This window comes from Stegodyphus dumicola, chromosome 4, assembly GCF_044657685.1.
Source record: "Stegodyphus dumicola isolate Sdum_Otavi_A_Nest chromosome 4, ASM4465768v1".
NCBI lineage: Eukaryota > Metazoa > Arthropoda > Arachnida > Araneae > Eresidae > Stegodyphus > Stegodyphus dumicola.
Genome location: NC_140771.1, coordinates 207,371,660 through 207,386,199, shown reverse-complemented (window position 1 = coordinate 207,386,199; position 14,540 = coordinate 207,371,660). Strand labels below are relative to the sequence as shown.

The 14,540-nt window shown below is 33.0% G+C and overlaps 1 protein-coding gene across 3 annotated transcripts in view; it reads left to right on the top strand.

Annotated features, from left to right (window-relative positions):
- The window catches only part of LOC118179968 (TIP41-like protein), a 94,745-nt gene that overhangs the window by 66,584 nt on the left and 13,621 nt on the right, over window positions 1–14,540 (top strand). The window contains exon 6 of one of the 3 annotated variants that reach the window (XR_015040861.1): window positions 10,904–11,061. The exons of 1 other annotated variant lie outside the window; for it this stretch is intronic. Coding sequence is in view for 1 of the 2 variants with exons in the window: in XM_085815926.1 (XP_085672052.1) it covers window positions 2,097–2,216 (120 nt within the window). In the remaining variant the exon portion in view is untranslated. Of the gene's footprint in view, window positions 1–2,096; window positions 8,491–10,903; window positions 11,062–14,540 lie in introns of those variants that run through there. One more of the 3 variants, XM_085815926.1, reaches the window with a different exon arrangement.

Sequence of the window (14,540 nt, the reverse complement as noted above, 5' to 3'; positions counted from 1 at the left end):
TAAATAAATTTAACACACAAAATGTTAAAAAAATCCCCTATCTTTTTTATAATTATCCAAGTTATCCTAATAGATGAAATATTATGAAAGCAATAAGTAAAATAAGTGACTATGTAATAACTAATAAGTGCAATTTAAATGCAGCTCTTCATTAGTAGATACAAAATACCATGCCACTCAAAAGGTTAAGCTATCAAAGTGTCATTATTTTAAATCTGAAAAATATATATCTGAATAATATAATATACCTTATGAAATTGTCTTCATTAGGATGTGTTATACTTAGAATTGGCATTACTTTTTAAAATAGTTTAAAATGCATACCTATAGAATGTTGCAACTAGCTGTAATTATTGTTTCTTATATTTCTAAAACCTTATAAACTAAACTTTCACATATATTTTTGCTAAATTACATAAAATTATGAATAATTTGAATCATATGATGCAATTTACATCAGAAGTCATTGCACATTCGTTTCTTCTTTTCCCACTTCTGTGATCTTTTAGAAGATTTTAAGGCCAAGCAATGTTTTTCCAAAATTGATTTTTAAAGTTCAGGATTAAATTTTCATAAAGGTTTCCACTTTAAAGAATTTTAGGTAAATCTGAAATATGCTGTACAGCGTAAGATCTTCTTGAGGAAATGTTGTTCATTAAACTGAAACTTTGCTAAGCTTCAACATTGCCAACGACAATAATCTCCATAGTGACTTCAGCTTTCTCTTTTATAATATTAGGAATTTTGTTATGCAGTTTCTCAAGAAAAGCCATCTCAACAAAATCTTAAACAAGTCATTTATTTTTATTACATTTTTTGAAATAGAATTAAATGCTTGTAAAAATATAATTATAATACACAAGATAGATATATGTATATTTCAATATGGTTATGGGTTTCTTGATAATGCTAAGTGATGACTCTGGATAGCAAGAAGAAATTAACAATGTATTAAATACATTATAAAAATGAACTGTACCACAGCACAATATATTGCTGCATTGCCTCAGAGCATGGTGCCATTTATTGTTTATATTGTCCTTGTACTACTAAGCAAACAGAAGGTTAGACAAAGGTATTACTTTCTTGAGAGATGTTTTGTTGGTGCATGAAGTTATCTTGCAGAATTCCCATGGCGATAAAGATGAAAAAAATAACCCGTTTCCTTTTCTTGGGGCAATATAGAAAAATATGTGCATCGCTTAATTTTAATTGCTGTGTTGTTATAATTGGTTTGGAAAAAATTGGGGCGAACTGCAGTTGACCAGTTAAGTGCAAGATAATCATGTTTCCATTAGAAGATGACTTTTCATTAATAACTAAGTATAGAATTAAATAGAAAAGATTTGTTGGAAAAAAGGTCTTTTTAGGGTTTTTGAACTTCTAGCTTTTGTTTTGAGTAGATGAGATTTTAGCAATCTGAAGGAGAAAAGAAAAAAAAAGGGGAATGAAATTTGTGGATGGTAACTAATTGAACAGTATGAAAATGGGGGAGAGAGATGAGAGTAATATAGTGATGATTCTAGAGCATGTGTGAGATGAAGAAGAAATCACGAAAATTTATTGGCCTTGTGAAAGATGGTCAATTGTATTGAATGATTTAGAATTGTTGAAGGCGAAGGATGAGAAAGAAAAATCCCTTGAGAAGAAAATGTGATTATCTGTGTGGTGTACTTGTTATGAAGCGCGTAATACAAAGAAATACTGAATTTATGACTCCAAAAGTGATGATCCACAAAATTTTTGTCTTTGGGACTGTTCTTTAATGAGTGAAAGAAGAAAAAGGTGCATGAGCATTCAAATGCCTGATTTAGCAATTTAGAATGTTGCCTTCTAGTACTGACTGATGATGTGCGATAATTCAGACGTAGTGTTTCTCTTTGCGAAGCATTGTAAAGAAACTCCTCAGGACAGATACTAGCTAGTACCTTAGAATATCGGTTTCCTGCTGACGATATGTAAGGATCTGGTTAAATGTTCCTGTCTATGAAGTGTAATACAAACATATTTAATCATATTTAATCTTTCAACACACACATCATGCGCAAAGTTTACGACAAATTCTGTTTTTAATGCACATTTTTTGCATATTGCAGCTGAGACGTCTGAGGGTCATTTCTATTCTTCCTTTCAACCACATCATGGAATGTGCCAACAGGAAGTCATATGACTTTTTTTTTACTGAACTTTTGTGCTGTGTGGCAGCTTCTTCGTAAAAGTTACGACACATGTGTGGGTGAAAATTCAGAAAATAATTTTTTCAAGTATTTTGTAATTCTGCATTATTAATTTATGTGTATTATTTTGATTTGTATAAATTCAACTCTATAATTTTATATCGGTTTCCATGGCAAAAAAATATGTGCAACCAGTTGATTTTGCTCGCATTCTTCAAGAATTATCTGATGAAGAAAAAGAAGATAAAGAAACCTTTGGATGTGAGAACAATAGCAATTTGAAGAAAATATAGAAATAAATAATATCAGCAGTGAAATTTGAATAATGTATTTCAGATTATGATGTATAGAAAACAGAAATGATGATGATATGTTGGTAAGGACAAATTTTCAAAGTGATGAAAACCTTCTAAGTAGACAAATCTTCTAAATGGTATGCAAACTGCCCGAAGACAAAAAAGAAGAATATCGTGAAAGTTGTTACCTGGCCTAAAATATCATGCCAAGGATGTATTCGTCCTCCTATAACTACTTTTTGAAAACTTTTTCATCCTCTATAATTAATTTTTGAAACTAATTTTTGAAAATAATTTATATAAATATGCTTGATGAAATTTTGGAATGTACAAATAAATATGTAGGTTTGCTAAAAGGCAAATACTCAGACTGAGACTGCATTATTACCTCGAGAGGGGAAATGATGGCATACTTTGATTGTTATATATAACAGGAATAAAAAAGGACACCATGTAAATGTAAAAGAATTATTCTCAAATGGTGACACTGGAATTTAAATAACAAGAGTTGTGATGGGCTGCAAGAGATTTTTATTTTTCACATGTTGTTTTCAATTCAATAAGAAATTAACAAGACAGGAGAGACATAAAATGGACAAATTGGCAGCTGTCTGGAATATCTTTGAATCATTTCTAAAAAATTGTTATGATTGCTACACTTTGGGTGAATTCGCCACTATTGATGAGATGCTGCATCCCTTTCGAGGTCGCCGTCAATAGATTCAGTACATGCTTAATAAACTATCGAAGTATGGAATAAAAATGTGTGCTTAGTGCAATTCAAAAACATTTTATACATCTGGCCTCGAGATTTACTGTGGAGCATAACCTAGTAGTTGTTACGATGTTTCAAATAGTTCTTTAGATGTTGTGAGAAGGTTGGTCTCTCCACTTGAAAACTCATGCAGAAATATTACAACAGATAATTACTACACAAGTATCCCACTTGCAGATTATTTACTGCAAAAGAAACATACTGTTGTTGGAACAATGAAAAGAAAAATAATAAGAGGGAAGTGCCACAGAAATTTTTGCCAAATAAGAGACGGATGGTGCAAACAGCAGTATTTGGTTTGCACTTGGGCAAATTCAGTGCTTGTTTTCTTTGCAAACAAAAAAACAAAGCTGCAATTCTTCTTTCTACTTCTTTCTTCTTCTTTCGCATGATGATGCTAGCAATGATACAACCACAATTAAACCTGAAATAATCATGGATCATAATGTTACCAAACGAGGAGTGGATACCATTGATAAATATGGACATTACTTATAAGGACCTGTATAGAAATTGAATACTTTGTATGCAACCTATTCAGTTTCGAGAATCATAAGGAGATGGTCTTGTGCTAGCTTTTTCAGTCTGCTGAATATTGCTGGGATAAATACCCAGGTTTTGCTCATGCTTGCATAGCCAATTAACACAGCACCATGCCGAAGGATCTTCCTGAAGAATTTTTCTATTAGTATTATGAAAGAGCAACTTCATTTGCATGCCAAAATCTTAGCATTTCAGAGAAAGAGAGATCATCAGCATCTATGAAATGCAAGGCATGCCTTAGATACGCATGACAAACATCATTCTAGATATTACCGAAATTATTTCCATGGGATGCCATGTGAACTTCAAATATTCAGAAATATCTTTAGAATTCTGTTTTTCTATTATTACCCTATTCTATTTTTATTATTACTATTCTTTATTTTCTTTTATTTCTATTTTTTAGAAATAAATAAAAATATTAAAATTAAAGTTATTTTAAAATTAGTTTTTGTAACGAGAAAATTTCCTTGCAAAAGTAAGTAATGCTAAACTTACATTTTTTTTCATACCGAGTGTATTTTCCTTTTTTATTCGTTTATACTTGCCTTTGATGAATATTAAAACTAGCTTGGGTTTTAAAATGTTAACAAATGTATTATCAATATTCACTTATTTCTGTAATTTTTTGTGCCAAAAACAGTAAAATAACAGATGTCATAAAAAGTACAAAACGTGCATGCTTATGGAAAGTTGCCAAGCGCACACGCCAGAAGGTTAACATGATGGAAAAAATGGGTCCACTCTATGAACAATAACAAACAGTATTAAAAACTGTAAATGATTGTGTTAGGACAGGTTACATTAATTTGTTTGCAGTCTGGCCTCCACTGTTACCCTTCAGTATTGCGTAAGCTTGTTTTAGATTCCAAATAAGTGTCCTTCAGCTCCTCTTAATTGTAGAGGGTATTCTTTAAATCTGAATTTTTGAATGTAAATATTTAGTCAGGAATTTAGGATAAAGCCTTTATTTGTATGTTGATTAAGGCTTTAATATGTTTATATGTTACTTATGTAGGTTGGCTCTGACCATAATATATTAATGCGTTACTTATAAGGACATGTCTAGAAAATGATTACTTTTTATAGCTAAGATTATCTTTTCTCTCCATGACAGTACAGTCAAAGAATTGTTAATTTTGTTATGTTAATTGAACATGGATTATTAATTTGCATCTGTACTCACCTTTCAAAATATTCATTAGGAAGTAAGATTAAAAATATTGTGTGTGAGAGTTTTATGATTAATTATTCAACAATCTGGTATACCTACACAACACCTGCAGATCCTCCAAATACTGCTGAGGTGAAGAAGGCATGTTTGACAGACATCTGAAGAGCAGGTTATATGGCAGATGAAGATCATTCAAAGTCAAAGCTATTTTGAATGAAAAAGATCCATTGCTTTCATCAATGGCACTTCTGTGTGCAGTCATGAACAATGACAATTTTTGCTGCAGTCATGCTGGCTGCAGGATATAAATAGATGGTCCAATATCGTTTGATAAAATCTCTCCACTATGTCATCCAACTGGAAATGTAAAAGGGTTGTCTGAATCTTTCCATATCATAAATTTCATGCCAAGAATTCTGGTTCTTTAAATATGGCAGATGTGAAGTTTGTTCCTTGCAACAGAGTGAATAAGAAGAGGCTCTCCAAATCATGAAATTCAGTTTTTGACTTTCTGTGATAGCTGAAGCTTCTTAATCAAGGATGGCATTTGCTTATGATCAATAAAATAGTCCATAACTAATAAAATGTACTTGTTGCCTTTAGTTGTAAGACTGCATTTGCCCTTCTCAACATCTGCTTTCGCCTTGCCCCTGAAACGTTTATAAACTTTATGAAGTATCTTTATGACATATTGCTACAATGGAACTCTGACAGAACACTAGGGACATAATATCTCAGTAAGATGGTCTGCTACCTAAAAGTCTTACTATCATCAGCTTCTCATTTTCTGTAGAGAACTCATCTTGCAGGTAAAGGGAATCGCATAAAGCTGAACATTTTCCCATCTCTGGACTAAAAGATGCCTTTCCTTAGCTGGGTTTTTCACTCCCATTTTCTATTAATTGCATTAATGGTTTCAATTCAAGATCTTACATTTGGGTCTAAGGTTTTTGCTGCTTCATGGCTCAGTCTCTCGTTAAGAAGGTGTTAATTCGTCTGACTACTGAGACTTTAAAGCCGTATTTTTCTTTGGCTTTTGAACTGTATTTGCACTTTTCTTCACTGTGCACAAGTGCATAAAATTGCTCTTGAAAGTGCATCAACATTCTCTTGATTCAGCATCCCTATGCGAAGTTCCTTTGCGATGTTTTTTTTTTTTTTTTTTTTCCTTTTAACTCATATAGCCATCTAACCATTTACCCTCTGTATTTTTTAAACTAAGCAGTCAACTTGCAACAGGAATTTCTGGCCATAGTGATTGAAATATTTTATTGCTTTCATGATGGTTAACAGATCTTTTCTGATGATGCTAATTTCTTTAGAGAAGCTTTTATTAAAGTAGACAAGAACATTCTCTTGACCTCAATTTCTTGTTAAAGAGTAGCTCCAATCCCATCATTGCTGACATCTGTATTGAGAATAGAGTCATATTCTAGTTAAGAATAAACACAGGAGCAGAAGTCAGAGTGTTATTCAGGACTTTAAATATTGCTTTCCAGCCATCAGTTAATAAATAAAATGCTCTGTGTCTGTTAGGCAACTGTGGTTTTAGAAAAATCTTTAACAAGTTTTTGATAGTATCTGCAGAGACTGAGAAAGTTTTTTAACTGCTGGAGAGCAACACCATTCATGAACAGTTGTAACGTTTTGGCATTGCTATGTTGGAAAACTAAATATCAAGTGAAAATTTTAAAAGTCCTCATGTTTAAAAAGATGTCTTGAAGCTCTTCGTGCTGGAAAGGCTTTACTTTTTGTAAATTTGAAAAAAAAAGGGGGGGAGTTGATGTTCTATAAAAATGGCGGATTTCCTTTAAAAACATTTCGCTACAGTTTATAAGGATATTTGGTGACAGGGTGGGATCAAAAATTGAAACCAGTTGCGAAAGGAATGCAGGATGCATGAATACTGACTTTTTTATGAATACTGTGGCATTTTCTGTAAAAATGTCTCATCTCTTTACTGAATTCAAATAATAGTATGATATTTTATATATGAGCTTTTGTATTAAAATGTCAAATTGAGTAAGATTAAAATGTTCTTTTTTAAATCTGAGCTGCTGTATTAGAGTGGCAAAGTTTTGACATAATATTGGAACATTTCCATTTTAAATTTGAGCTTTTGGATTAGAGTCCCTTATTAAAAAGAATTTTGTTGCATGAATAAATTTGAGCTTTTGTATTAGAGTGGCAGTTGTATTACAAAATATTAGAAAATTTCTATTTTCAAATTTGAGCTCTTTTGTTAAATCCCAAATCAAGAATTTTGTTATATGAATGAAGTTAAAGGCTTGATATTTTTTATTTACTCTAGTATTCCTGTGTTAAGAACAATCTTGGAAAATTTTGTTGAACAGAAAGTGTATATTTTTATTGTATTAAGTGTTTCCTTTGAAATAAAATAATTTGTATCCCATTTGAATTTCTATTTTAAAACAAAAAATAAATAAATAAACTGCTAGATTGCACGAGTTGATTTGAATATTGGCTAAATCTTTTTTTAATTAATTTTGTTATAACAAAAATATAACAAAAAAAGTAACAAGAAATTCTCTTTCAAGAATGTGTTTTCTTGCCAAAGGTAGAAAACAACATTTATTAGTCAAAGAATTAGGTTAGGATGTGCTGCTTATTAGTACGGTCCCAGAAATGAAAAGAGTAATCACTGTAAGTCAATTTTATGATGAGGAAGAAGTTAATTCTAAATCGATTAATTGTCGATCAAGAACACCTGGCTGAGTAAGCAAGGGCACATAAATTAGAAATATAATGAATTGCAAAATCAAGAAATGTGAACTAGAGAATCACTATCAGGTATAGTAGAATCATGCAATAAAATCCAGTTGGCACAAATTATTCTAATGTTTTATGAAAAAAATCATGAAGTGGAACTATATATGATAAATTTTGAGAAGAGAGCTGAAATGGCTAAGATCTGTAAGAAAGATTCAATAGCTTATCTTTTGGGTGTTTAACTGCCAAAATCTCAAACCAGTTAGCCAGACAACATCTGAAAATGCACCTAACTATGATTGTGTGAAAAATGTAATTTGAAAAAGGTATAAACTTAATAGGAAAAGTTAAAACAGTATTTCTACCTATATCAAAAGACTCCTAAAAAGTCTTGGAGAAGTTATACTCATGAATTTTACAGTTAATTTTTTGAGTGAATTGAGGATTTAGAAATTAAAACATTTGAGAATCTGAAAGACTTGATAGTTATCGAGTAAATAAAATATTGGATTTCAATCTATGTAAGAGAGCATTTTCTTGACACCTGGATGAAGTTAAAAACTCCATATGTCCTAACAGATGAGTATGAGAGTATAAACAAAGCTTTAAGAAAAATCATAACAAGCATAAAGAATTTAAGAGGGTCATCAAAATGGGAACAGAATGCAAGGTAGTTATCACAGTAGATACAGTCCTAAACAAATCGTGAAATATTTTAATACTAAGCCTATAGTTAAGACAAAATTTACTAATAAAATTTAAAAAAAAAAAAAAAAAAAAAAAAAATTTCAAAAATGGAGACGACCGTGTGTTGTTATGAATGCAGATCCGACTCACATCTCCAACCTAATTTACCTAGGTGTAATAAACTCAAGAGGAATGTGGAAACTGTAGCCTCAAATGGAAATTTCTGAAACAGTTTTGAAAATATAATTGCTCCATATACTAGTCTAGATAACGTAAATGGCTATAAAATACCTATACTTAGAAGTACTGACGGAACTCTGGGCTTAATTTTCTAAAAAGTATGTAAGGCATGCCATGCATATGAGTGAAATCATGTGGATATGAACACCTCTGGAAGAACATCCAGGGTGCTTACTTTTGGCTGGCGTAGAGCTTGAATGTGAATTTGGTCATATATTAACAAACGAATAAGTGATGTCGTATCCCTGGAGTCTCTGTATCCACCTGGCCATTTGGCCTTCAAGCTTCTTGAAGTTTAAAAGCCAGGTCAAAGATGTGTGATATGTGCACTGCAAGAATTTTCTGTTACAGAGATAATGATGGAAATATTCTACGGCTTTAACTATGATGAGCAACTCTTTCCTGGTGACACACTAATCCCTCACCAATTTCGATAGAAACTTAATCCAGTATGCTATGACACATTCTTGACCATTTATTTCCTGGGACAAAATAGCACAGACACTCTCATTGCTCATATTTGTGTCAAGAATAAATAGTCTGTCGAGCTGAGGATACGTCAGGATTGGGAGCAGATGTTAAAGCTTCCTCGCATTCTTTTTCCACAAGAACTTTTGGTTGCTCTCTGTCAGCTTGTGAATGGGTCTTGGATGGAAGAAAAGTCCTGCACAAATCTCCTATAGTATGTGTAAAACCCTTGGAAAGTTCTCAGCTGATGGACATTTTTGGGGCATCTCCAGGCTTTAACTACTGACACATTTCCTGAATCTGTACACACACGTTCAGCAGAGATAACATGCCTGAGGTAAGTCACTTCCTGTCTGAATAATTTATATTTGGTGGGACTTAATTTTAGATTGGCTTCTTTAAGTTTCTGAAGCACTTTTCTAAGATTTTCTAGATGTTCTTCAAGACTACGCGACGATGATGATATCATCCAGGTATATCAGACAGGCTTTGTAGGTAAAACCTCTCAACACAGTCTCCATGAGGCGTATGAATGTTGCTGGCACATTACATACTTCAAACGGCATTGTGGATTTGATGAATAAGCAAAATCGAAACTGATCAGCCAGAGCATTTCATAAGTGAAATAAATGCTTATTTTGGTCTTAAAAGAAACAGCATATTTATTTTTACAATTTCCATTCTTGTTTGCTACATGTTACTGATCTTTAAGAAATAAAGCTTATGCAGTGCTTATCAAGGAACACTCCGAGTAACAACATTTTTAGCTTGACTCGTTGTTGCCACACGGCAAATCTTGATAACTATTCAAAAGATTACATCATGTTGCCACTTAGGAAATCTTAATAATTATATAGAAACATTAACTTATGTCCCACCTTGAACTGCCAAAGTCCTTGACTGCTAGTAAATGCCCTCTTTTCTCAATCATCAGTGTGTATCTCTGCTTATCAATATCCACTTTTTAAGTCAAGCATCTAAAACCACTTGCTTCCAGAAAATGTGTCCAGAATGTCGTCAGTTCTAGGGAGAGGGTAGCTGTCTTTCCTTCATAACCTCATTCAACCATGGTGATAGTCAATGCAAAATCTAGTTCAACTATCTTTCTTTCTGACCAGAATGATGGGAGATGTCCATGAGCTTGCTGAAGGCTCAATGACATCTCTTTCTTGCATGTCCTTTAAAAGTTTTCCTACCTTTTCCTGTTTAGCAAACAGTAGACATCTTGGATGTTGCTTGATTGGTGGATGATTCCTGGTATCGATTCTGTCCAGTTATAAACTGTTCGACCCACATCAGAAGATGAATAACACGTTTGACAGCACTCTTCTTTTCATCACTTGATTGTGTATTCTGCAATAATGCCGTTGTAATGCTTTCTGAAGACACAGATTCTGGAGGGTTACTGTTTCATTTAATGCTGGTCATTGGAGTACATGCTGCAACCAGTTAACCTTTCCTAATGATTTTCACTTTATCACTGACATTGGCAACAAATACATCCTGGTTGTCATTGATTACTTCACCAAGTGGCCTGAAGCATATCCTATTTCTGATCAAGAGGTTATTGTAGTAGCAGTGGTAATGATACAGCACTGGATTTCCAGGTTTTGGAGTGCCTCTTCCTTTACATTCTGATCAAGGAAGAAATTTATATTGGCTGTAATTAAAGAACTCTGCTACTTGGCAATGACAAAATCCAAATGACACCTTTACATTCCCAGACATGTAAAGGTGACTATCCGCTATTCGCCAGCCCATGTGCTATTCGATTATGATCTGCCTTGTGGTCTCTTGTTTGTTCTCCCTCCAGATGTGCCTTCATTGCCAGAGGAATACATCAAAGATCTCCAGGCACGGTTTGAAATGATGCGCAATTTTGCACAAGAGCGAGTCAGCTTGCCAACGGAGAAGATGAAGACCTGATATGACACAAGAGCTACAGGACATCGATTTAACAAAAGAGACAAGGTATGGTTGTGTTATTTGATTGGCTGGAGAGAGAGAGCATCTGCTCTCAGTTAGTTAGTTGTTAGTTCAGCATGAACTGAGATATTTCCTGGTTAGCTTTCTCTTTAGATGTGCTTTACATTGTTTTGTGTTTAACGTTATTAGTAGTTTGAAGTGTAACTACTGTTCATACCCTGTTATACTGTGAACACCTGTACGGATATTTCTGTGGAACATTTCAGGACTTTGAAGTGCTTCCTTTCATAAAATAAATTTTATTAGCCTATCATTGAGCCTATGTGTATTTAATCTATTATGAACCCGTATGCATGCAGCACTTTTAGGCGGCAGTATTAAGAGATTCATTAGATCAATGAATGTAACTTTTAGGTAAAAAAATAGCCTTATTACTCAAAAAAGCAAAACAAGATGAAATTCAAATTCATATAATAAACACCTTTCAAACTTGTGCCTAACTCTGACTTCTAGAAGAAAGGAAAATCTAGGCTTGACAGATGAGTTAAATTCTGAAATTGAACATAAGGACTAAGACATACTGACTGAAAATTAAATTTTGCCTATTGGGGAATATGAATGTTAAATATTACATCTTACAAAGGCCTCTCCTTTTATAACAACAAAAAGGAAACATTAAATTGAAGCAAATTACATTAAATTAAAGCAAAATTGAAGAAGCTAAAAGAAAACCTTGTAAAATTACTTATATAATACCTCATCTAGAAATACCAAAATCCAATGTAGTAGACAGAAATGATACTTATATTTTATCTGCATTTTATGAACAGAAGCTGTTTATAAACCATGATTTCATTGTTTTCTTATAAGAACATGTGAACTTACTGTTTTAAATAATACAATTTTGCCCTAACAAGATATGGAACTGACTAAAGCTAGTTCTCTAACTAATACATTTAAAACTAAAAATAATAAAAATGCTTTGAAAACTTCTATCTCTCCTCCATTTGTATCTTTAGGTATAAACAACAATACACTGCTAGATGTTAAAATGCAACCTATGGGAGCATCAGAAAGATCTGCAAATAATATCCTGTGTCCCAAGAAAATAATTTCTTAAAAATTAGACTTTTGTGCAGGGGCGTAGCTAGAGTCTCCAGCGCTCGACAACTAAAGAATTTGCGCCTCTATTTTTTTGCCTTCTATTAGAAGAATGATTTCTCGAGAAATCATTCTTCTAATAGAAGGGACATTTTGAGCTGCCTATAGGAGACAAAAGATTTGCTGTATCTGATAAAAGGTTGCCTGCATGTGATATAATTCAAAAAGAGCAAAATAATATACTCCTAAAAAATGATTTATTAATAAATTTTTTCATTAAGAAAATAAAGCTTTTCTTCGAAAAGATCCTTGTGAGGGAAGGAATTTAAGACTGTAACGTCTTTGCATTGCTACTCTACCAAACTAAATATCGAGTGAGAAATGTAAAAGGTCCTCTTGCTTGAAGATCCCCATGCTGGAAATGTTTTAGTTTTTGCAAGTTTGAATAAAAATATTTGATTTTTGACCCAAATGGTGAACTTTCTTTAAATGATTTCACTACACAGCCTTGACTTTCTCTGGATCTGAGCATACGCTTTCAGTAGGGATAATGTGACTAAGATAATGTACTTTCTCAAATAATTCAAATTTTGAGCTGAACTTTAAGTTTACCTTTTGGAGTTTTTGTAGCACTTTCTGGGTATTTTTCAAATGTTGCTCAAAAGTGTGTCTGAATATAAAAATATCATCAAGGTATAGAGGACGACAAACTTCATATGAGATTTTTCCAAAACTGCCTCCATTATGTGTTTGAATGTCACTGAAACATTGCATAATCCCACAAGCATTACTTTAAACTCCCAGAGTTTTTAACTGGTAGTATATGCAGTCTTCTCCTTATCCTTAAAGTCTGTTTCCACTCGCCAGTAACCACTCTCCAAATCCAGAGTGGAAAACTGTTTGTTTCGTGCTAGTATGTCTAAGGTATCATTGATTCTAGGCAAAAAGTAACTGTCTTTCTATGTAATGTTATTTAGGCATCTATCTATTAAAAAAAAAAAAAAAAAACATGAAGCTATCTTTCTCCCAAGTTAAGGTGATAGATCAAGGCCAAAGTCAAGACTCAATAATTCCATTGTCCTGCATCTACTCTAGAAGTTTTCTAACTTTCTCTTGTTTTGCAAAAGAAAGACACCAAAGATGTTATCTGATAGGTGAATAGCTTTCAGTGACAATCCACTGTTGTGTCACATTCATGCGACCAATGTTACTAGATGAAGTTGAGGAGACGTCTTTATTTTTTTTTAATTAAATGACTTGCAACTTTAATTTGATTGCCATTTAATTATGTAATTGCAGTTAAATTTTTTAATTAAGGGAGACTCTGCTTCTAATTGACTGAACTTCACACAATACTTGTCACAGGGGAGCATAAAGTTATGTTCTTTCTTTTGTAAAAGTGTGTAACCTGTCAGTTACATGGGCGATGTTTGGCACATTATCTTTTGTTACATCCACTATGGCAGTCCCAACTGAAAGTCCTTTCAAATATGTATTTTCTTTAGGAAAATCAGCAACTCTTACATTCAGTTTCTTGTGAGATTATGTTGTATGCTAATGGTGCATTCCGTTCTAGAAGGTAGAATAATGTATGATGAGCAATTGTTCTACAGCAGCTCATTTAATTTTCATCCACTCCAAATCATCAGTATTTCTTCATTAGTGGTGTGTGTTTCATTATTTTTCACATCAAAACCAAATCTATATTTTTTAAAAAAGGTCCAGATATGCATGATTATAAGCCACAAAGATTGTGTGCTCATATACACAGAATGTGAACTTGATGGACACATTCATTTTTCTATACACTGAAATACTTAACATATTCTCTCCATTAACAGTTTATACATGTTAGGATGGAGCTGTATACAGAAGTTGTACTTATTCAAATGCTGGGCCATATCAGCTTGCAATATATTTATTTTGACATCAGTATCTAGTCATGTAGCAAGGAGATATATTTATTTTTCTTTCAATGCAGGGGCCATGATTTTGATTGCAAACTTACAATATCTACAGAACACCAACAGCTGAGTTTTCTGCTTTTCCTAATTTCTGCTCCTTCATAAGATTTTTACCTAGTCTTTTATGCACTAGACACTCACAGCCTTTTCACTATTTTCGTCAGCTCCATAACTGTTTTCAGCCTTATGACCTCCATACTGTTGACTCACTCAAAAATACCAGGTGCATACAGCTTGTCAGTTTCTGTATGCAGCTGGTATTTTTCCACTTTCGTTACATGCACTATATTGCATGCATTACAAAGCATTCTTCGGATTTTTTATTATAAGCTATCTAGAATGCTAATTGCACATCGAATCTGTAATATTATCCACAAAATATTGGAGGCTCAATGTACAAGCTGCGCCCATTTATCTCCAAAACTCATGTAACCCTTTGAGAATCATAAATCAACAGAA